The 24,477-nt window shown below is 37.5% G+C and overlaps 1 protein-coding gene and 1 long non-coding RNA gene across 3 annotated transcripts in view; both read right to left on the bottom strand.

The window, feature by feature from the left end:
- LOC134541229 (PR domain zinc finger protein 10-like) overlaps positions 1 to 24,477 on the bottom strand; it is a 119,073-nt gene that overhangs the window by 10,743 nt on the left and 83,853 nt on the right. For both annotated transcript variants that reach the window (XM_063384494.1, XM_063384495.1), the window contains 5 exons: positions 22,387 to 22,575; positions 20,759 to 20,842; positions 19,484 to 19,657; positions 14,375 to 14,504; positions 1,683 to 1,771 (listed from right to left, as the gene is read on the bottom strand). In XM_063384494.1, the coding sequence (XP_063240564.1) occupies positions 1,683 to 1,771; positions 14,375 to 14,504; positions 19,484 to 19,657; positions 20,759 to 20,842; positions 22,387 to 22,575 (666 nt within the window). The remainder of the gene's footprint in view (positions 1 to 1,682; positions 1,772 to 14,374; positions 14,505 to 19,483; positions 19,658 to 20,758; positions 20,843 to 22,386; positions 22,576 to 24,477) is intronic.
- On the bottom strand, positions 9,055 to 11,636 carry LOC134541103 (uncharacterized). The gene is made up of 2 exons (XR_010076548.1): positions 9,988 to 11,636; positions 9,055 to 9,874 (listed from the first exon to the last, which is right to left on the bottom strand). It is a non-coding gene; the product is annotated as an uncharacterized LOC134541103 (long non-coding RNA).

The raw sequence follows: 24,477 nt of genomic DNA, 5'->3' as shown, positions 1-24,477 counted from the left end.
AAGAAAAAGAACTCACAAAAAAACCTCTTATTTACAATTTTAACTCTTAGCAAATGATGACATCACTTTTCCGAATGTGTCAGTTACCTTATACAAAATGCACAATACAACTAATTTCAACACTGGCCTCCTTGTAAGCTTCAAACCGGACCTCCCTGATCTACAACAAATATCATTACCTCTTTAACCACTGCAACATCAACTGCTTCTTCCAAATCACGAGGAGGGAACAGCCAAGAAGTCATTATTAAGTCATTGATTGTCGATCAGCCTGATTTTGATGGGGTTTATTTTGCCCCATAATGCTGAAATCACTCTTGAATCCAATGTAATTTGCATGTAAGATATTTTGGTGTTAATAAAAAAACTGAACCCCAACAAAAAACGCTTTACTAGTATAAAAATCGCATATCTACTTTTCAAACTTGATTTTAGCATAAAATGTGCAACGATTATGAAATAACTTTTTTTCTCCATTTGGATGCCCTAACATAACGGTGTGACGATTATGCGATAAAACACGGTAATGTATTTCTCATAAACTACACAACTGATAGTGTTTGAATTTTGAAATTTCGCTGCCTCAAATACTTTTCTTCAAATTATTTCCTTGACTGTCACATCTTCCCAACATTTTGGATTGGTTGGTAATAGGGGATTTGAGGATTTGATTGGCCCATCGCTACTAGAAAGTTAAACAATAGAATATATATATACAGTAGAACCCCTGTCATACACTTTTCAACGGAGGGCACAAAAATGGTGTATGATGCGGGAAAGTGTATGAAAAGGGAATGGCAGTAATAAAATTTTTTTCCAATCTAGCATACCAGCACAATGTCAGATTAAACATAAATACATATGTGTAAGTAATTGCATTATATTAATGAAAGATATGAATTCATCATTATATATACATATAATAAAACCACCAGTAATGTAAAATACAGTCCATAATCAAGTAAAGCTGACATGAGAAACAGTGGCCTTACAAAATGTTATGAAGTCCTTTCTTGGAAGGGGGGAAAAGTCACCAAGCCTAAATTAGAAATTAGAAAAAATAGGTTATTGTAAAAAAAAATTACAAATTTTTGATTGTTTGTTTCATTTTACAAACAACTTTATGCAACAGAACAATTTTCAATAAAATTTTAACTTGAGAAACGTAAAATACAATACAATCCGATCATAAGAAAACAATAACAAACGGGTATATTCAGTTCAAAGATTAATGAATGCACAAAATATGAGATCCGTTCCTTGGTCAAGCGCTTGCACACTTTTCATCATTGCTAGTTTGCGCCACTAGTCTCGCTTGATGCTGGCCATAGATGCTACTAGCGAAGTGCACAGTCTTCCTGATACTATCTATATCTATGGCGCGATAAAGTTATTTTCTTACGTTTGCAAAAGTAAACAATGAACGTTTTTTAAAAAGAAAGCATTAAAACGGAGTTTATAAGGCTGAATATAAAAAAAAAATTGTGAGTTTTAGGGCTTTTCCGCTTCGTAAAAACGTATGAAACGGGAAATTAATGATTTTATAAGTGTATGATCCGGGAAAGTAAACCATTGTAAATATAGTACTTTCGGCGGGACCAAAATAAATCGGCGTATGACACGGGAAAACGTATGAAACGGGAACGTATCATCGAGGTTCTACTATATAATTTTCTAATTACCTTTACTTGTTTCAATGACGCAGCATCAATAATTATTCCAGTCTCTTGGTATTGCTGAAGCTCTTCTTCCGTGGCTGCTATCTGGAACTCTGGAGAAACAGCTACGGGTTAGTAAAACCACGGTTCCCACACACTTTCTTACAACAGAACACTTCACCGAGTTCCCTCCGTTTTCCTTGTTTCATGAATCAATCTTGGAAGACAACAAAATATACAATTATTAATCAATTACATACAAATTCTTAACAAAACATTTCAACCTCACACATAATGTCCAATTGGTGATAAAAATTCCCCCCCGCAATCAACACTCGGAAATGTCCATTTTCCTTTGAAGCAACTACAGATGGACGAGTCTGCACTTTTTTTTTGTCCGAGTCGGGTCGAGCTGAGTTCAGTGATACTTTTGAGTCGAATCGAGTCCACACTTTGTAACCTTTTAGTTGGGTCGAGACAAGTACTTAAAAAATTGGGTCAAACTTGAGTAATAGTAAAAATTTTTGACAATAATTTTATGATCTGGTTCATTTACCATCAGCATAATATTAAAGTTCATATGTATCTTCAACGAAAGAGTAATTTGTGCCAAGTGAAAAAGTACCTAAAATATAATTATCAATCATACGACCTAGTTATGATTTATTTTAAAACTGAGTATTTTGTCCCACTGGATTCTGGAAAACGCAGTAGATGTGAAGACCTTTGAAGTCAAAGAAAAGTGTGTGGTTAAGTGATTTAAAAATAGGAAAATAATGATGACTAGGGACCTCTAAAAATGGGTAGCTGCAAAATTTTGAAAGGAAAAAATAATAATAATAAAAAAAACTAAATAAAAACAAATAAAAAATAAATTCTCCAGTTTTTCAAGAAATTAATTTTGTGGAAACACAAATTTGATGCAAAATACAGTATTTACTTGAGTATAATGAGATGATTTTTATGAAAACTGCTGAAACTGAAAGCGAGGGTCGCAGTACAATAGCACACCTACATCTTTGCTGCTGGAAGAATGTTTTGGAATGGCATGGCATGGCGAGACAACTATGTCAAGGTCACGGCTAGCGCCAGCAATGTGGCCAAAACGTGCAGTAACAGTGCTACTATGTAGTAAGCACTTGGGTCAGTATTAGAAGTGGAATTCTTTTACAGAATGGATAATACTGTAGAGAGGCATGGGAGTTCACAATTTAAAGTGTCAAAAGAACTGAGAGTTACGATGCTAACTTTATGATTATAGTGGCAAAACACACATTTCACACTAACAACTGCCAAGCTGCTTGTAAAATGACTTTACTGAAAGCAACGTGCGGAATTTCAGGGCGGAATTTGCTTTGTCTCAAGAATGCAAATGTTTTGAGGAAAGCATTCAGAGGGACTAAAAAATGATGGTTCTCTGATACTGAAACCTGTGTAGTAAATTTCATCTAAGAGAAGAGAGGAGACGGAATTCTAATTTCACGAGATGTAATACAATTAAAAGTCCAAGAAATTGCTAGTGAATAGAACATTCTGCGGACTAGCTTCAAGGCAAGTACTGGTAGGTGTGTGAGAATGATGCGCCGTTGCGGTTTATGTTTGTGGCACAGAACACAACTAGCGCAAAAGCTGCCAAAATATTTCCAAGAGAAATTGATTCTATTTCAGTGCTATGTGATTGATTTGCGTAAACAAAATGATTATTTGTGCAGCCAAGTTGGAAACCCTGATGGAACGGCAGTGTATTTTGACATGCCCGGCAACAGTACCGTTGAAACAAAAGGCGTTAAGACTGTCACCGCGCGCGCGACTGGAAATAAGAAGCTGTGAGTCACGGCGATGTTATCTGTTTTGGAGAAGGCAGGCAACTGCCACCATTCATCATCTTAAAAAGGAAAACTCCTCACAAAAAGTGTTTCCGCCGGACATAATCATTCGTTGTCACCGGACATAATCATTCGTTGTCAAGAAAAAAGTTGGATGACCAGTGATTTAATGCAAGAATGGTTACGACAGGGGTGGAATCGGCAAGGGGGTATGTTGGTCCTTGACACGTTTCAGGGAACATCTGACACCTGAGGTTGAAACTACGATAAATAATTTTAACGCAGACTTGGTTGTTATACCAGCTGGTATGACAAGTCAGCTACAAGTTATCTATGTTGTCATAAGCAAGCCATTTAACAGTATTGACTATTCTCTGACCACCGACTGGGAAAATTAAGAAACCATCAAGTTCTTCAGCCAGCAACATGGATTTCTACAACCTGGTGATGGATAGTTTCAGAATCCATCGTCCGCGACATTTAAGAAGTGTTGAATTTCAAATGCCATAAATGGCACTGAAGAAGATCTGTGCCGGCAAGATGAGATAAAAGGCAGTGTCAGCAGTAGCAGCAGCATTGCAGACACTGACAGTGAATGATTAATCTTACCAGAATCATAACAAACTCTGTTAATATATCTATGTAAAATAAGTGTTAATGTAAATACTATTGCTTAGTGTTGCGACAAACTCAAATTTATATTGGCCTAGGTAAGTTTAACTATTTAAATTTTATCACATATTAAATTTTTTTTAAAATTAAATGCTTTGTGCTTTCCTCTCCATAATTTGGAATTTTTAACTGTGATCTCCTTTCCAAACATTCTTTTTCCAAGACTCTCAATCAAAAAGTTTGGGGTCGCATTAAATTCAGAGTCGCAGTATCCTCAGGTAAAAACGGTACAGCAGTTCCCACGGTTTGTTCGATACTATTTTTGGAAACAGCACGTGGTGTGTCAGATTTGTAACACAGGAAACCAATTTCATAGCGAAGTATTTTGATATCTCTAACGTGGTTGAATCCCAATTTTCCAGAATCCGGATCTACGTTTCAAGTCAAAAATGAAATAATGTACAAGAAATAAAAATTTTAACAAACATAAATACTACTTCATAGCACTTTGTTTCTGAAATTGTTACTAGTTACATTTTAAATTGGTAATTCTTTATAAGTTTTGAAACGCCCCTCGTGTCCTTGTTATTAATATTGACAAGATGTCGACAAAACAGGCCTTGGAAGTGGCGGGCAGAAAAGAAGAAATAAGAACAAAATTTAAACATCAGAGGCGGACACGGGGTGGGTCCAAAGAAAATTTGTAAACTCCCTATCAAGACTTGGGAGTTTAGTGTGGATCGTTATTGCCTTAAGTAATAAAAATAAACAGTTACGTTTATAGGCATCCTTTTATTTAAGGTCAAAGTTTGTTTTCAAGATTTTCTGTTACAAGCTATAAAGAGAAAACACTTCTATCATTTAACCATTATTAAAGAGAGCTCAGTCTACCTAATCATTTGCCGACCCGGGCCGCGAAAAGAAAATTATTTTTCCAACACATCATTCTTAAAGAAACCGTAAAGTTTTAACATTTTACAATAATCTGTAATCACCATATTAGCTTATCACTGGTTAATTATAAAAATTTCACATATACAATTTCGAGATGGCTGAAGAGACCAAAGCTGTTAAACTGGTTCGAATCTGATTTCTGAAATTACATTTGGAAATTTACAAAATAAAACTTTCACTGGCACTCGCTCTCACGAACTGAAGATTTTCTGGCGGTTCGTAGCTGATGGCGAAAAGGCCGGGGGTGAGAGCTTCCACTGGCGAAACCACCAATTCAAAATTGGAGGTCGCCGGGCTTCCTTAGTTCCCCATGATGGTTTCTTTCTCTTTGGGGGAGGGGGGACTAGGACCCTGTCTGTGGACAGACCAAACCAAAATAAATTAGATCTGCACCACAGACAGAACACGGTCGGGTCAGAAAACGACCGCAAGAGAGACAAAGTTCAAAGGACCGAAGAGAGAACTTACCAAAACAGGGTAGTAGTTGTTGTTAGGCACAGCCATGTTGCATGGTCGGAAGATGGAGGGCGATGCGCGGCCGACGTCGCGGTTAAAAGAAAAAAATATATGCGGCACCAGACAAGAAATTTGGTTCGCGGAGAAACTAGGATTACTACGTAGAGTCTATACTGAGATGACTAAAATAAAAAAACAAAAGGTAAATAGGGAAACATCCCTTTTCTGATCGGACTACATCTTAGTACTGTTGCTCGGCGTCAGCTTTGATTTAACTGGACGGAGCCCGAAACACGATCAGCGGTCTACCGACGCGGTCGTTCCAGAGTGCAGAGCAAGAGTCCCCTCACATCCGCGCCGCGTCGCTAATTCAAAACAAGGACTTCGTCCTAGAGGATGGAGGGGCGTCGGAAACCTTCGGCAACTCTCGTCGTCCGGCTCGAAGTGAACTATCGTAAAAGACTTCCCTCTGTCGGAGGTGGCACGCACTAAGGTCGACCAGGGGCGAGTTGCGGTACAGTCGGCTTAAAAAAAACTACTCCCTTATGAAACCAATCTATATGGAAAATAAAATTATTTCCAAAAATAATTTTAAAATTATGATAAAATTAAAAAAAAAAAACGTGCCAAAAAACCTAATTTCCGGCACATACTCCCCCGCTTGAATGCGGAGCATAGAGAAAAAAAAAACACTTCTTGTTAGGTGAGTAACCAGGTTCCCCTGTATCCTACTACTAACTTTTATCGCGCGCGCGCAGCGCTGTCACGTCTCAAAGTCAGGCTTCCGACGTATTCGGACCTCGTAGGGTACCATGATTTAAAACATGATTCTGTGAACTTGAAATACTGTTTATATTATAAACTTTAGTAGGTACTAAATTAATGACGTGAAATTTAAACGTGGTTGATCTCTATGATTGGACAAGCTGTAGATTCCATCTGTTGGGCACTGTGAGGGAGGCCATAAGGCCACTGAGGCGAAAAAGGTACCTGCGTCCTTGCACTCAGTATAAAATGGAGACTATACACTCCTTGTAACTTAAAACTAGAATGGGAATTAAAACCCCTGTACAAAACATCTTTCCACAAGAAGCCGAAGGCATTGGGACTCAGCCCTGCTCAATCAGGCTATGGAGAAGACTTGATGCTTGCTAAAAGCGAAGCAACACCTCGGTCCCGAAATCTACGGATCTTAGCTACGTAGGCTCCGTATGTCCGTGCACTGATGGTTGATCAGACCAACAGGCCGGAGCAAAGAGACCTACGAGGGTTTTTTCCCCAAGCTAGACTGGGTTCGAGACCCAAAACGATCAACCACATTAATAAATTTGAAAAGGTAAAAATACTGTGAATGAATTTAGGAATATTATTAATAATAGCTTTGATTATACCTCTAATTAAAGTTAATGTAATGAATAAGATATATGATGTACGTTTTAAATATTTAATCTTATAGAGTGATGACTGCCTTGTATATTTTGCTTTTAGGGATTTCAGCCTCAACAACTCTGATGTTTTTAATATAGTTAATTCAATATCTGTTATTAAAAAGTTTTCTGAAAACAACAAAAAAATAAATTAACTACTCTTCGCACTCGAATTTAAATTATTTAAAAATAATATATATAAATCGCAATAAAAATATATTTAAAAAAATCTAAAAATGGGTGAATTACAATTGAGCGGTTCGACCTTCCATGACTGCTGATAGATTTCACACTGCCAGTAAGGGAGGGTTGGACAGGTCGTCCAAAGTAGAGTGCTGGGGATTTGACCCAGGGTTCACTCCAGTGGTCATGGGATATTTCACCCAGAGGACCCAGTCTTGGCTCGTTGGCTCAGAGGACTGATTTTTTTGTGCTGCACTGTGGCTAGCTTGACCTAAGTCCTACTTTTGAAAACACATATAAAAGAAACCAGTTTGCCGTCTGGAAGTCACGTAGCTCTTACTTAAATAAACAATGTGATCATTAACGGTGTAGAATAAATATGACTTTGGGGGTAGAATGCAAAAGATAAAATAAAAAAAAATGGCTAGATGTGACAGCTTCTGTGCTTAGACTTTATATACGTCGCTGTACATCACATTTACGTACAAGGAAAATAAAAAAAATATATAAACTTTGTTAAATCAAAAGTCAGTTAAAAAAATTACTACAAAACATTATTCTTGCTTACTTTAGATTATTATTATTATTATTTATTAAAAAAATTGAATATAATCAAAAATTCACTAGATAAATAAATCGCTGGACAAAATTCATGAAAATTCAAAAGGTATCAGAGAAGTATTACACAGTAAAAAAAATTAAACAAAAATTAAAACTATTTACGTTAATCAGTTTGCTAAAGACTGAACTTACGTATGTAAAATTAACAATTAAAGTATTTTAAATTGCCTATAGTGTGCTAGCCTATAAACAGGATGCTTAAACATACACAAATTAATTTAGTGGACCTCTCGTTGGAAGTTGAAAAGGATATCACCACTCTCAGTGATTAGTATGGATATAAAATGAGGCTAGTCACCTCGTAGGTGCTAACTTTCGGTGAAAAACTTTTTTTTTTTAATACGCTCGATTATATTATTATTTTAATACTATATTATGTTTATTACTACTTTAACAATTTAAGAAGTGAAATTTTTATAAAGCAAATGTCTTTAAGTATAGGTTGAAACAATTATTATGATAAGGGAGGGAAGGCCTTGAAATGTAGGTATATTAAAATTCATTGTTTAACTAGTACTTGCGTGTTAAACTAGTAAAGACATTGGTACCAGATAAAAAAAATACTCATAACGTATAGTCCTTTGTTTACCACTAAACTTAATCCTTAAATTTAAATCACTTAGTTAACTTCTGCGAGACAACAGTAGTAAACGATAATTTAGATAATTCTCCGTCGTAAAGAAACTACGGCAGGCGGAGATAAACAAAACCTGGCGACACTACAGAGACGTCAACTTTGGTCAGCCCTAGAAGAATATACGCTGGCGTGCGACACAGTCCGCATGGCGTGGAACGGAGAGGGGATGTAACAGCATGACAGCAACCACCTGGCTATCAGAAAAAAAGTGAACTAATCAGTGGCTCACGTGAAACTTTACTCTCCAAGATTTACTGGCCATAAATTTTAAAATCATGTCGCAAGCGATCGTCTTGCGCTAAAGAGACGAAAGGGTACCGGGGAGATGGACTTTGGGTACCCCTGAAGAAGGTACGAATAAGCTAACGCGACCCAAGGCGTCAGTAGGAACCGGTGGGGGGGGGGGGGGGGGGGGGGGGGGGGGGAACAGGCGTCTACGGCCGGTAGAGTTACAAGCGATAAGGCAGGCGCTTGCTCGGCCGGCGTCGCGCGGCACCTCGCGCAAGCTTACGTGGGCGTTGGAAGCTACGACGTTCACCGCACGTGAAAAACTACGAGAGAAAAATTAATTTAAAACATTTAAAGAAGGACAAGAAACTTGTTTGGTGCCAGCTCCAGCTTACAATATATCATACAAAACAGGTCTAAGTACCAAAAAAAATTTAAACCTTTTCAAAAAATTTTCTTTTTTTCTTTTTTTCTAAGTATGCCTATTCAGGTATGCCTATAGACGAAACCATGCTCTGCTACCAATTGAAACGCCCCTCCTGTCCTTGTTATTAATATTGACAAGATGTCGACAAAACAGGCCTTGGAAGTGGCGGGCAGAAAAGAAGAAATAAGAACAAAATTTAAACATCAGAGGCAGACACGGGGTGGGTCCAAAGAAAATTTGTAAACTCCCTATCAAGACTTGGGAGTTTAGTGTGGATCGTTATTGCCTTAAGTAATAAAAATAAACAGTTACGTTTATAGGCATCCTTTTATTTAAGGTCAAAGTTTGTTTTCAAGATTTTCTGTTACAAGCTATAAAGAGAAAACACTTCTATCATTTAACCATTATTAAAGAGAGCTCAGTCTACCTAATCATTTGCCGACCCGGGCCGCGAATAGAAAATTATTTTTCCAACACATCATTCTTAAAGAAACCGTAAAGTTTTAACATTTTACAATAATCTGTAATCACCATATTAGCTTATCACTGGTTAATTATAAAAATTTCACATATACAATTTCGAGATGGCTGAAGAGACCAAAGCTGTTAAACTGGTTCGAATCTGATTTCTGAAATTACATTTGGAAATTTACAAAATAAAACTTTCACTGGCACTCGCTCTCACGAACTGAAGATTTTCTGGCGGTTCGTAGCTGATGGCGAAAAGGCCGGGGGTGAGAGCTTCCACTGGCGAAACCACCAATTCAAAATTGGAGGTCGCCGGGCTTCCTTAGTTCCCCATGATGGTTTCTTTCTCTTTGGGGGAGGGGGGACTAGGACCCTGTCTGTGGACAGACCAAACCAAAATAAATTAGATCTGCACCACAGACAGAACACGGTCGGGTCAGAAAACGACCGCAAGAGAGACAAAGTTCAAAGGACCGAAGAGAGAACTTACCAAAACAGGGTAGTAGTTGTTGTTAGGCACAGCCATGTTGCCTGGTCGGAAGATGGAGGGCGATGCGCGGCCGACGTCGCGGTTAAAAGAAAAAAATTAGGGATGTGCGAAAGTGACTTTATCCACACGAAATGAAAGTGAAAGAAAATTTATCAAGTTTCGCGAAAGCGAAACGAAAATGAATTTTTCTGAGAGATAAATATATTCTTAACGAAAGTTAAGCGAAATTTTTTAATTAACAAAGAAAAAAAGTGCCCCAAAATTTGCTCTTCAGTAATAAATTCTATTACATAAATCATTTTGGTACCTTTTGATGTATATATAAATATTACTATTTAATAAATTCAACATCCGCCCTAGACCACACAACACAGCCCCATGTCACTCGTAAATTTCAAGAATCAATCCAGATCTTTCAGCGCACAGACTATTTCCTTTACAGTCGTAATGTCGCAGTCTATGATAATATATTTATCACGTGCATGGTACTGATGAAAAAACACGTGACTACTGCGGAACGGCCGCCATCTTGCACCACTGTCACACATGGCTAGCTCAGGAAGCTGTAAACCAGGCAAGGGACATGGTCAAAACAAAACATAACAAATGGTTGCTGCCAAGTGGTCATTACATGCAGTGACTTGTTGACCTTTTTGTCTAATTGGCTGTATATTATGAGGATTTTATATGCCAGTCAGAGTATGTAAAATTTAAATAAAGCAGACGACAATGTTTTTGTTTGGCTGTGCGCGAATAAAAGTAGGTACGTTCTTTGTTTATGTGTATACGGTAAATACTAAATAGTGTACTAGCAGTTCTGGAATGTATGTTTTACGAATATAGTACCTACACTACTGTTTGAAAGCAAATGAATCAGGTAATTTTTCAAATATTGCATGATTTTGTTTTGATACCTAGACCTACTGTAATCACGGTTGAATTTTGTTTACTTTATCTGCCATGTTTGTTCAAATTATGATTTTACCGTATTTTCATTAACGTGAGTTTTTTTCATCACCACGTAAATTAATCTTAATGGAAATCTTTTTTCTAATTAATGTCTTTATATGATTTGCATATGTTATTACATTATTAGTAATAACAAGCAAATCATATAAAGACATTACAGTAGAATCTCAGTGCTAAGTACTTACAGGTACCTCAAGTTTTTGTACTTAGCACTGAAACATGCATACATATCTTTACAAAGAGAAAAAAATATATAAAAAAAATAGCTACAGGAGAGCCGCAATGCCATATGTAGGTATTCGCAACTGCGACTTGCTTTTTTCCCCGTGTCTAGTTCTCTGAGTATATCCACTTTTTCCTTAAGCGTGAATTGCTTTCGTTTCTTTTTATCTCCAGGATCATTCATATTGTAGCACAAATACAATGCGGTGTCTAAATAACGTAACCTGAAAATAAACTCAACAATAACAATAAACAATCCCGGCACACATCAAACAGTATTTTTAGCGTAGCGTAACACTTTTGTCTAAATAATTAATACTTCTCTCAAACCTCCGTCTTTCGATGTATCGAATGATGTTTGTTGCTCACGTCGCGTACTACGTACGGTATAATCTATGGTTGTGCGCGCAACTGTTTGTTAACTTTGTTTTGAGAATTTAGAGGTTAGAAAATACGTTGCAGTGGTATTTGTGTATCTTTGTTCCACTACATTAATCATTTAGCTGGAAATTTATTTACCAGTCTAAGTAAATTTTGGTGTAGTAATGCCACGCTACTAGTAGAATTTTTACGTTATAGTGAAAATGATACTTTAAACTGAAACTGTTTTGCATGGCGAAGATACGATTTTTGGCGGGGACTTAAAAAAAATTCGTTAAGTGAAATATACTTTATAATAAGAAACGTTATTGTACCGGTATTATACTGTACATTTTTATTAAATTACGATTTCTTTTTCAACTAGAACAAACGAACTTCGGTAAGCTATTGAACTTTCGTTTGGCTCGAAATATTTCGCTAAAAACGAACTTCGACAGATGAAATTCTTACCGAAATCGAAAATGAAAGTAGCAAAATTTCGGTATCGGTATACCGAACATTCGCACAACCCTAAAAAAAATATATGCGGCACCAGACAAGAAATTTGGTTCGCGGAGAAACTAGGATTACTACGTAGAGGCTATACTGAGATGACTAAAATAAAAAAACAAAAGGTAAATAGGGAAACATCCCTTTTCTGATCGGACTACATCTTAGTACTGTTGCTCGGCGTCAGCTTTGATTTAACTGGACGGAGCCCGAAACACGATCAGCGGTCTACCGACGCGGTCGTTCCAGAGTGCAGAGCAAGAGTCCCCTCACATCCGCGCCGCGTCGCTAATTCAAAACAAGGACTTCGTCCTAGAGGGTGGAGGGGCGTCGGAAACCTTCGGCAACTCTCGTCGTCCGGCTCGAAGTGAACTATCGTAAAAGACTTCCCTCTGTCGGAGGTGGCACGCACTAAGGTCGACCAGGGGCGAGTTGCGGTACAGTCAGCTTAAAAAAAACTACTCCCTTATGAAACCAATCTATATGGAAAATAAAATTATTTCCAAAAATAATTTTAAAATTATGATAAAATTTAAAAAAAAACGTGCCAAAAAACCTAATTTCCGGCACAGTTTACTGTATTTTAAATGTCACTAACCTATTCCAACCAACCCATTTTACAATATCATGTTATTTGATAAAATGAAAAACTACTTGAAGTATCACAATGACATTGTAGAATGATTTGAAAAATTTCCACGAAATTGAGAAAAATTTTTCTCAAGGTTTTCCAAAGTTTTTCCCCTACTGAAACAAGGGTTATCGACAGAATTACTGATTGTTTTTCCAAAATAAAAACAGATTTGGGTTTCAGAAAATATCTCAAAAAAAAAAAGACATAAGAAAATCTCCAAAACTTTCTTAAACTCAACCAAAAAATTAAAATAACTTACTGTTGAATCATTAAAACCATGTGGTATATACCTATATTACAGTTGGCATTTGAACATTTTAAAATAAGCTTATTACAAAATAGAGACACTGTTTCATCTGTAAGAATTCTTAAGAGCAACAACCTCAGGATGTTTCATAAGATAAGCTCATGGGATTGAGATAACATTAACCCATTTGCATCTACAAACGTACTAGTACGCAGCTGTTTTTTCTGGCCGATAACACCATAGGCGTACTGGTACGCAAAATGGCTAATCTGCCCGAAAAACTAGAAAAAAATCCCTTTAGAATGAAAATAACCCCTCAGAGTAGCTAGTATTGTTATAACAAAGGTATATTATCGTGAAACTTAAACTATTTTTAAAATTTTATTTTAAGAATAAAAATATAATGAAAAAAGAAAATAACTTTAATAATAGTAATATATTAAAAAGTTTATGGATTCCATGATATGTCTAACATTAAAGTGAGTGGATGCAAGTGGAATAATACAAGAATGGGCCAGCCCTTATTAGAGAGTTAATATAAGGTAGCTTACAACAATTTTTGATTAAAGTTTACAATGAATAAACACATTAAATTATTGTAGTAAGTTTCTTGATTTCAAGTCTAAAAAAGGCGTCTTGGATAGACGCTAGTCCGGAAAAAAATTATAAAAAAAAATTTGCAATGCAGGCGTTTCGGAGATTGTTAGCTGAATTGCATCAAAACTCGGCTTCTGAAACCTCACTGCCATGGGGGAGCTGAATTGTTGCCCGTTGGATGGGCAGCCCTTCAGGATTTTTCTGGCTATGGTTTGTCTGTACAGCGACTGGAAGGGCAGCCCATCCAATTTTCTGAAAACATGTTTCTTTAAGTGTTTAAAATAATCCTGAAAACTTGCCCCTTGGAAGGGCAGCCCATCAGGAATTTTTCTGACAGTGGTGTTTTTGAAAGGTTGTCTGAATTGTTGCTCGTTGGATGGGCAGCCCTTCAAGGATTTTTCTGACAGTGGTTAGTTTAGGTTAGGTTAGGTTAGGTTAGGTTAGGTTAGGTTAGGTAAGGTTAGGCAAGGTTAGATTAGGTAAGGTTAGTTTAGGTAAGGTTAGTTTAGGTAAGGTTAGTTTAGGTAAGGTTAGTTTAGGTAAGGTTAGTTTAGGTAAGGTTAGTTTAGGTTAGGTTAGGTTAGTTTAGGTTAGTTTAGGTAAGATTAGTTTAGGTAAGGTTAGGTTAGTTTAGGTAAGGTTAGTTTAGGTTAGTTTAGGTAAGGTTAGGTTAGTTTAGGTAAGGTTAGGTTAGTTTAGGTAAGGTTAGGTTAGGTTATGTTATGTTAGGTTAGGTAAGGTTAGGTTATGTTAGGTTAGGTCACTTTACAAACTAACCACTGTCAGAAAAATCCTGAAGGGCTGCCCATCCAAGGGGCGACAAGGGGCAAGCCCCCGGGGGACCGCACCTGGTATGATGTTGATGGCCTCCAGGCCCTGGAGCTGCACCTCGATGCGCTGGCCGTCCAGCAGGCCGACCACCGGGGACTCTGGCTGCTCGCGGGTCCCGGCGCCAGGCGACCGGGGGCTGCGCGGGGCCTGAGACAACACACGCCGCGTCACGCAACGGCCTCGGCACCACGTCGGAGAGCGGGCCGCGACACACAGCGGCGTAGCCAGGATTCGTGTGTGGGGGGGGGTGTTAAGAAGCATGGTTCTCCCCCTCCTCACCGTAGTAAAGAGGGGGGTCCGGGGGTCACTCCCCCGGGAAAAATTTGGATTTTAAGGTGTAAAATAGTGATATTTTAGCGGTTTTCGGTTCTTAAATTTAAATATTGTAATGGTAAAAATTTTATTAAGTTTTAATATGAAATTTGTTTGAGAGTGATGAATAAGAAATTAATTAAAGATTTGGTGCTAAGAGGGGGGGGGGGGGGGGGGGGGTTGAAGCCCTAACCCCCCCCCCCCCCCCTCCCGCTACACCCCTGACAACACACCAACTTCCATCCCTCAGACATATCTAGGAAACCATCTCAAGCGTTTACCAGCCGACCCGACACCCGGCAATGGTCGAATCCAGATTTTTCGCAAGCGGGAAAACGTGGCGGACGTTCCCAAAGGCTTGTGGAATGACTTGATACGTCTGTCCAACCTATCTTGCAGTCAATGTAACAGTAACCGCAACTTATTAGTTAAGTAAAAATAATAATTTTGCTAGAATTTGTTTCATATCGGAGCCATGATAGAGGAGGAATGTCAGATAGTTTATAAATTAATATGTTATGACTTACGGTATCAAAAGGCTTTTTGCTGGATCAAAATAGCATGCATCCACCGGACTGCGAGTAATCACACGAGAACAAATTGGATTTGTAAATGTTATTAAATTAGGTAGTTGTACATAGTGGTTTCCACCAATTCCGAAGACACGTTAACAGTTCGACAGGCCAGATCATCGAATCTGATTTCGTCAAAAATTACGGCAAACCCATTGAGGAGGGATATGGGCCTACGATTCATGACATTTACCGGTAATTTGCTACCTTTATTGTGTATAGGAATAAACTTAGCAGTTTGCCACTGGTTGGGGTAAACACCACTATTAATACTGTATTATAGTTTATGAAAATTAATTTTAGACTTTAAAAATCTAATTCTAAGGAAAACCATTACGGTTTTTGGAAGCCTTTAAAAAAAAGGGGGGGGGGGGGGGGGGGCATAAAAGAATTAATTTGGTCACTTAAACAGATGGTTGACTGTTCAACCAAGATGTTCACATCAGTTGTATTCAAGAAATCAGTCTAGTCATTATTCTTTATAGCATTAAAAAGACCTTAGATAATTGCCAATTTGTAATTTCTTTAAAATTCATACATTCATACATTCTCCAATGTATTCGACTCAATAATGGTTTTGTATCTACAGTAGAGTGAAGTAAATCATCTTCAACAAGAGTAAATTGCTTTCGCTATCACACATTGGTTCAGATTGGTGAAACAGAGATCTAAGAGAGAGTTGGACGGTGGGGTGTAGTTACACTGAGCCTTGGATTTAGTTTAGGCTTAAGTTACGTTTAGCGTATGTTTGTTGAGCCAGTCCACACCAGGCACATTAATATCACCAAGGATTAGCAGATCATTTTGATAATTTATGAAATTTTCTTCTAGATAGTCAAGAGGAGATATTTGAGGTGAGATACAGAAATACCAAGTGTTATAAATTTGTTTGGAGAGGTTTAAATTTTTATCCAGACTGCTCCAATGCCAACATAATCATAAAGTTGGGTAGGCTGAACAGACACAAACTTATGTTTATTAACAGCAACCCAAACACAGCCACCTCTTTTCATTTTCTTAAGTATTGGATATCTACCGGTTCTAAACATTAGATATTGGTCTGTAAAATAATGTGAGGTAGAAATAGAATCATTGAACAATGTTTCAGTGAGACATATTATGTCATGTTTAGATTATGGGCTAAATTCTGAAGCTTTAGTTCTCCTAAACTATAATATTTTGGTAATCAGCAGTGCTATTTAATTCTATGATAAACTTGCATTTCGGTGCTATTATGATATATTAACCTGCACTTTGGTGTTATGTGGTTTATTTGACATGCTTTTCTGTGTTTTCTTTTCTTTCGGTTGTATCGCAATTCACTATATAATCTCGTCCCTAACTATAATACACATGATAATCAAAACACAACTAAATTTGGATAAAATGTTGTCTTGATAAAACTTTAAAACAATACATAACTGACTGTGATCACAGTCAAATGATTACAAATAGTATTTGATTGTGCTTCAAACTAATACACAATGGTTCTTAGGCATACTCCTTACAATTGATTTTAAAGATGAAAATTATTAATGACACAAAAATTTAACATTAAAATAAATACCAGTTTAAGACTTTATACACTGCATGGTATGAAAAATGAATTATTGTGTTTTGTAAACATGGTATTTTTCTTTTTCTCTGTGTTTCCCAGGTTTTGAAGACAACATTTCAATTTCTTGATTATTTTCCTATTTTTCAGATGCGGGAAAATTTATTCTGAACTAGCTAAAGTACCCGGTGTTGCCCGGGATAAGCACACCATATATGAGGAACATCACTGCAGAGTTTCAAGTCTGTAGACCATACACTTGAAAAAGGGGAAATTTTGATTTTAAAGTTTCCTTGATTGCACAATCTCGTTGCATCAAAGGTTACGCATAAGCAAAACCGGGACACCAATCTTCAGCTTAATTTTATGGGAAGGCAGGTAACCCCTAGGCAAGACATGACAGACGCACCAAAAGACAGCGCATTACAAATTCAAGGCAAAGCCATCTATTGACTAAACTGTCATTAGCAACTTTAGTTCGCTAGCAGCCGCAAGCTTCACTAAGCGGATGGGTTTCGCCAATGAGAAGGATAGGAACTTACCAGACCTTACTATATGACTGTGTGGCGGACATAGAGAAACTACAAACTCACTGTTTGTGCGTCTATGACCTACCTCCTATGATTTTCTATTATAAAAATGAATTTACCCCCTTTTTACTTCCTTAGGGATGGAATTTTACAATTATATGTAGTCTAGTCACTCTCCGGCCTATAAACTATCTATTATGTAAAAACCCAAGTTGCTTCGTAGCTGCGCGAAAGAAGGACAAACGGACAAACACACTTTCGCATTTATAATATCAGTAGGGATAGTTGCACTGGAAATGCTGTTAACCATCAGAAGGGATAGTTGTACCGGAGATGCTGATAACTATCAGTAGGGACCGTGTGGCGGACGTAGAGAAACGACAAAACTCACTGTTTGTGTGTCCATGACCTACCTCCTACGATTTTCTGTTTATTTTTTTCACTTCTTTAGTGACGGAATTTCATAATTACATGCAGTCTGTGTCACTCTCCGGCCCATAAACTATCTGCATTGTTCGTCTTGCCAAAGCGATGGTACGGGAGGTTTCCGCCACTAGCGCTAAATGTACCCGCCATTTTGAACAAAGTGTGGCATGCATACACGACGTGTGTTATCCATGATGCTTCGTTTATTCACTGTCTTCCGCGATCGTGCATATCATTTTAAGGTTATACGCAAATAATTTTTAAGCAGCGAATGCAAAAAAAAATTAGTGGATGTCTTGTGGGAGATGTTTATTTTTTGCGGGTTTTTTCAAAAGCGGCAGTTCGTCGTAAAGGGAATTTCACTGTTTCGGAACAAATAAAATTCTGTATTTAGAGGTTAAAACAGCATTGATCTTATGGCAGTTCGGCGGGACCAAAATTTTATTTCGTTGCATGGGGTTTTTCGTTAAATAGAATATTCGTTAATGGAGGTTTTACTGTACTGCCTTAAGAATTCCTCAATTCAATTCCCGCTTACGCTCTACTCTTTGTACTCTTCATACTAATAATGATATTATTTATAGACTTATAACAAACTACAATAATCTATATTTGAATTCCAACAGTGTTTAATTATAAATTCTGATTTATGTCTGTCATATCTATATTATTTTTCCTTCAATTTTACCTATATGTTTTATGTGTTATGTGTTATGGTTCTTTAACCTTTGTTAGTGTTTTGTCAGTTTTGTTATCATCACTGCTAGTGTGTGGTACTCTTGCTCTCGTTTGCTGGCCATATGTAGATGTTTTCCTCCTATGGTACCGACGGAGGTGGGAGTCCATACACTGGTAGTGATAACTGTGTTCCTGTTATTGCATGTAGTGCCCATCACTAAAGTCTACGACTGTTGGTGGGCATATGACAAAGTCCAAATAAATAAAATAAATAAACATGTTCAACATTTAATTTCTAGTTCCCGAAAAACATTAACTTTAATTAAATATGTCACATGTTATGCTACAAAAACTAATTCTATTCTCTCACTTTATTTAGCATTATTTAGTTGAAAACTAGAATACTGCTCAGTAATTTGGAACAAGATCATTATGTGCGATAATATGAAAATTGAAAATACACAGAATAAATTAATAAATATTATTAATCAAAAACATCTTCCTCTACCCAATTTGATATCTCTCTCAAGTCGAAGAGAATTACTTGACTCTATTTTCATTAAAAACTGTTATACTAACAAATTGAACTGTAAATATATACTTGACAACACCGGTTTAAGAGTACCTCCTTTTAACAGTCGTTTAACTTCCACTTTATGCACAGTTAACAGACATAATGATCTTATCTTTAGGCTAAATAACCAGTTTTAATAAATTTGATAAAGACTTCAATTATTTTCCTTAGTTCTTAATGATCATGTGCGTTTTAGTTCTGTATTGTCTAAATTGTTAACGTTTTGATTTTGTTTTATTGTCTTTCGTTGTGTGTGTTTTGTTTTTATATTGTATTATATTGTATTGTTTTTTGTTTCTTCATTTATGTTAATTATTATGAGTGTAATTTTTGTCTAATTGTGTGCCAACCATTATAAGGCTTTGTCCTGTTAGTTGGCATGTTACAATTACAAATACAAATTACAAAATAAAATGAACTATCAGCATGCGCAAACACCCACGTGTGGGTGTTAAACACGGGCCGGTCGCGGCTGGTACCTGCTGGGCCAGGGACAGCAGGTCGGGGTGCTTCTTGCGCTGGTGCTGCAGCAGCTTGGCCTTGGAGGCGTACTGCTTGTGGCACCAGCCGCAGCCGTGCGGGCGCGTCGTCACGCTGCCCACCGCCTGCGAGTACGTGGGGTTGGGCTGGCCCGGGACGTCCGGCACTCCCCCCTGCCACAGGCATCACATCGCGGCACGCTCCCGATCATCCCGTCTGCGGGTCGAACCGTGCCACACACTTCGACTCTTCATTACCCGTGCGCGCGCAACGGCAAATGGAACTTATGTAGCATTAAATACAATGCAACGAATTAGATTAAAACAATATTTTGCTTTTCCTCAGTAACTATTCGCTTACTTCGTTGCACAATTATCTGTGATGGCCTAGCTCTCTTCCATTGTATTGTCTGTTGTCATGTTCTTGTCAGTATGTGTTCGTGTCAACTGCTAAAGCCCTCGGCTATTGGTGGACACGTGACAAATTTAAAAATTGTACTCTCTAAATTCACATACGTGTAATCAAGGGAATACTAAATGAGTGTGAGTGTGTGTGAGAATGTCAGTATAATAATACGAATTTTAAATTAAATTTTGATGTTTTCCTATTTAAAACCATAAATAATTCCTTTTAGGTTCGTATATAATTATACTTCAATATTTTTACATTTAGTACATTTTAAAAAAAAAAAATGGTTTATGCTAGCACTAAACTTGGATGTTAAATTGGTGTATGATTCATCAGTAATTAATGTAATCTGTAATTTGTTAGTATGTAATTTTATGTTTGATTCCTAAATACAACTTATTATAAGTTGTTTATGTTTCATGGATCAGTGTAAGCGAAGGCGTACACGCTTTTAACTCCACCAAACAAAAGTCAAATAAATAAATAATAAATACAATAAAATTTTGTTTTTCAAAGTTATCAAATTAATGGGACGGTCTTCAGGTAAAAGGTAACAAGTCAAATTTTGGTGATTTTTAGAGAACAAGTCACTTAAAGTCTTAAGTATATTTAGAATATGTAATGCATTTTTAATCATTGGCAACTATCTTGGTAAATATGTTGGTAAATAAAAGAATAATGCAAGAAAAATTTAAGTAATTAATTTCAATTTTTCTCTAAGAGTTTTTTGTTTCTCCTGCAAAAAGTGAATTCTTGACTTGTTACTTTTTACCCGGAGACCGTCCAGTTATAAGATAATATTCAGTCCACTTGAAATGAACAAGTATACTTAGTGCTGCTATCAAAACTCCGTAAAATGTAGAAACCTTTCTCCTGTTGCTCATTGGCAGCTCTGAGCCGGGATGATTCTTCAGGATGTGGGCCTTGCGCTTGGAACTGCTCTTGTAGACCTGCGACACAGAGTAACAACCGGTTGTCTACAAACACCTGGTAAACAAATACACACCAATGCATTATCGTGACCTCACAATAATTCACTATGACAGAAACAATGCCTAATGCTTAACAGCACTTATAAAAACATATAAAAAAAAGATATTCTGGTACAGCATTAGAAACAGAACCATGCTAAAAAAACTTGAAAAAATTATACTTTAAATTAAAAAAGACACTATTCCGCAGCGTTATAACTTTTCCCGTTAAACCCACAACCATGCAAACTCGACAATAGTTCCAGCTCTTAACTTAATATTTCCCGATAAACTACAAACATTAAGAAAATGTTAGATTTTTTTATGCCCAAAATTGTAGATGCAACTCGTAAGCAAGGACGACCTTTCTACGGGTAAATGCAGTATTATTAAATTTCTTCAAATAGTAGCCAAATACAAAATTCTTTTTAAAAAAAAAAAAAAAAAACACACCTTTAAAAGTAAACATTTTCAGAAATTCTTTTTTGGGTACAACCATGAGTCATGCAGGCGGTTTTACTTCTTTTTTCATACTTATTTCGAAAAGTAGATATGATAGAATGTCGCATGGTATATTGACATGCTTCTCGGTGTTATTTTGGTTTTATCGCAGTTCACCGTGTGAGTACAACCTTTGAATATCTATACTGTATAGAAGTCGCGAGTGGATAGGATTTACTCTACGTTTTTCAGAAGCGTATGATGAGCAGCTTGGGAACTTCATCGCTGCAGTGCGCTGCCGTAACGCCCTGTATCGTCTTAGGTTGTTATTTGCACGTTAGAGCGCAGCACTGTCGCCCGCTGTCATTCCCCCGCACCCCTCACCCAACATTCACTGCAGCTCAAGGTCGTTCAACGGGAGTTTGTGCGTCACAAAACTGTAGGGATGAGAGGCGGGGTAGAGGGTGGGTGGAGGACAACGCGTGTTCGAGGGAGGATGGGGAAGGGGTGTTTGAAGAGTTCGACACTTGTCCGCTAGGGACCACCACAAGTCGATGCCCTAGAGACGGTGGCGATTGCGGCGGTGAATTAACCAACTACCTCAAACCGTATTAGAAATTTTAACCTGGGCTGGCGACTTCTATACAGTATATATCGTACTCCGAGAATAATAGGGCCACATATCAAAAAAAAATTTTTTAATTTTTGTATATTTGTAATGTCTATGGCTATATATATATTCGGTATAACAAGGCCATATATGTAGTACAATAAATATTCACCTGAGATGAGATATGTCCTTATTACATTTTAAATTTGTAAAACAGAAATCAGAATAATACAGCCACATGTTGACATGCGGCCTTATTATTCGTACAGCTGAGGGTGGGTTGGAATACTCCATGGCCATATTTCTGACTTGTGCCATAGAAACAGTGCCGACATTATGCACTTCCCGATTGCTGAGGCTAAGAATAAACTTTCAATTATTCACTCTCCTGTAAAATTTGGTTTTTTTTTTGAGATGTGGCCTGTATTATTCTCGGTGTGCAATGTGTTCAAAGGTACAACCGAGCCGGCACCTTGTCGCAGTACTGGCAGTAGTAGTCGCGCGTGGTCTTCAGGATGGGCAGGTTGAGCTCCGGCACGGAGCCGGGGCTGATCTCCGGGTGCCGCTTGGCGAGGTGGTTCACCAGCATGCCGCGCCGCTTGAAGCCCACCATGCAGCTGTGGCACTTGTAGATGAACCGGTCGTAGTCGCCGGGCGATATCTGCCCGGCCAAGCACACACTCACATGCCGTTCCCCACCTTCGCAAAACCACGCAAACATCGACAAGTTCTCAAGAGGCCACTCCAGTGTTTCAGGGGCACTACGCAACCCCGTTGACCTCGTAACATTCAATGCTATTTTCATTTTGCTTATAACTAATTAACTAATATAGATTTCGAAATGATGCTTGATATGTAAGACAACGATGCTCTTATCAAAGCCGCTTTCTTCAAAAACGTGCATAAATTATGGTTTTATACTAATCTTTACTAATAGGCATAAGTGTATTGTCTAGGTTTGAACCATAATTTTTTGCACATTTTTGAAGAAAGGGGCTTTGATAAGAGCATTGTTGTCTTACATATCAAGCAAGCATCATTTCGAAATCTATATTAGTTTATAAGTTATAAGCAAAATGAAAATAGCATTGAATCTTATGAGGTTAACGCGGGTTGCGTAGTGCCCCTGAAACACTGGATTGGCCTCTTAAGGAGCCCCTTAAGAATTTTATCGACTTCAGATATATGTATGTGTCGTGCTGGTTTCAGCAGTAACTATTTAAATTTATTACACTGGTTTGACGAATATTAAAATTTTCTGCGCCGGCCTAGCTACTTACGTAACGAGCTTATGACCACTTACTTTCAGACCACTGAGTGAGTAATAAAGGTCCTTATTGATATAGTCTAGAACACACTGTTTATAACAATTTATATATTTTATAAAATAACCATCACAATTTCAAATTAACACACACTTTTTTATTTACTTCTGTTTATCCTCCTCTCCATTACATGTAATAACGACCGTTTTCTTTCTGTTTTTTCCAAAGATGTATCAGGTGCCATAGAGCAAAATTTGTTTCTACATATCACAGTACTAATTTTATACCATAAACATAATTACAATTTTGATGCTCATTAACCAAAACAATTAACGTAAAATATACTCTGTATGAGTGTAACAGTACAGTGTATATAAACACACACACATGCCCATCCACCCACACACACACTCTCTCTCTCGATAGTTAAAGTACCTGCGTTGCCGGGCTGAACACATTATAACGTAAGGAACATCACTACCGAGTATCACGTCTGTAGGACACACACTTAAAAAAACAGGGACATTTTGATTTTGAAGTCCCACTGATTGATCAATCTCGGCGCATCAAGGCTACGCATCAGCAAAACCGGGACGCCAATCTTCAGTTAAATTTTGCGGGAAGGCAGGTAACCCCTAGGCAAGACATGACGGATGCACCAAACGATAAAGGATTATAAATGCAAGGCAACGCCATTTGTTGACAAAGTTCTAAACTTAACTGTTTATTAGCGTCTTTAGTTCGTTAGCAGCCGCGAGCTTCACTAAGCGGATAGGAAGTAGCCAAACATTAATATATAACTGATTTTATCCTTTTTCAACTCCCACAGGGATGTAATTTCGTAATTATATGTAGCCCATGTGACTCTCCGGCCCATAAACTACCTATATGCAAAATATCGTATCAATCTGTTACTGTGTTGCTGCGTGAAAGGAGGACAAACACACTTTCGCATTTATAATATTCGTAGGGATAATGAAATTTAATTTTAACGTTGTATTTCACAATAAGTTACCTATACAATCCAAAAAATATAACTCATCGTGAAAATCCTCTGACAAATGGAACGAATGCACAAAGAATATATTAGGCGTTACAGGCATTCAGCATTGTGAACTACTCGCAAGCTGCATGTGCGAAACAAGACTCGCTGTCACGGTCCAAAACAAAAGAATAAAAAAAAACTCCAGGCAACACAATGTGTGCTTATGCAACTGGAATAAAAGTTAATCAAGAAGTTTTATATGACCCAAAGTTAAATTTGAGGATATTTAATGGCCCTTAAACAGAGAAAACCA

This window comes from Bacillus rossius, chromosome 18 (genome assembly GCF_032445375.1).
Source record: "Bacillus rossius redtenbacheri isolate Brsri chromosome 18, Brsri_v3, whole genome shotgun sequence".
In the NCBI taxonomy this organism is placed as follows: domain Eukaryota; kingdom Metazoa; phylum Arthropoda; class Insecta; order Phasmatodea; family Bacillidae; genus Bacillus; species Bacillus rossius.
This window is presented reverse-complemented; position numbering and strand designations above follow the sequence as displayed.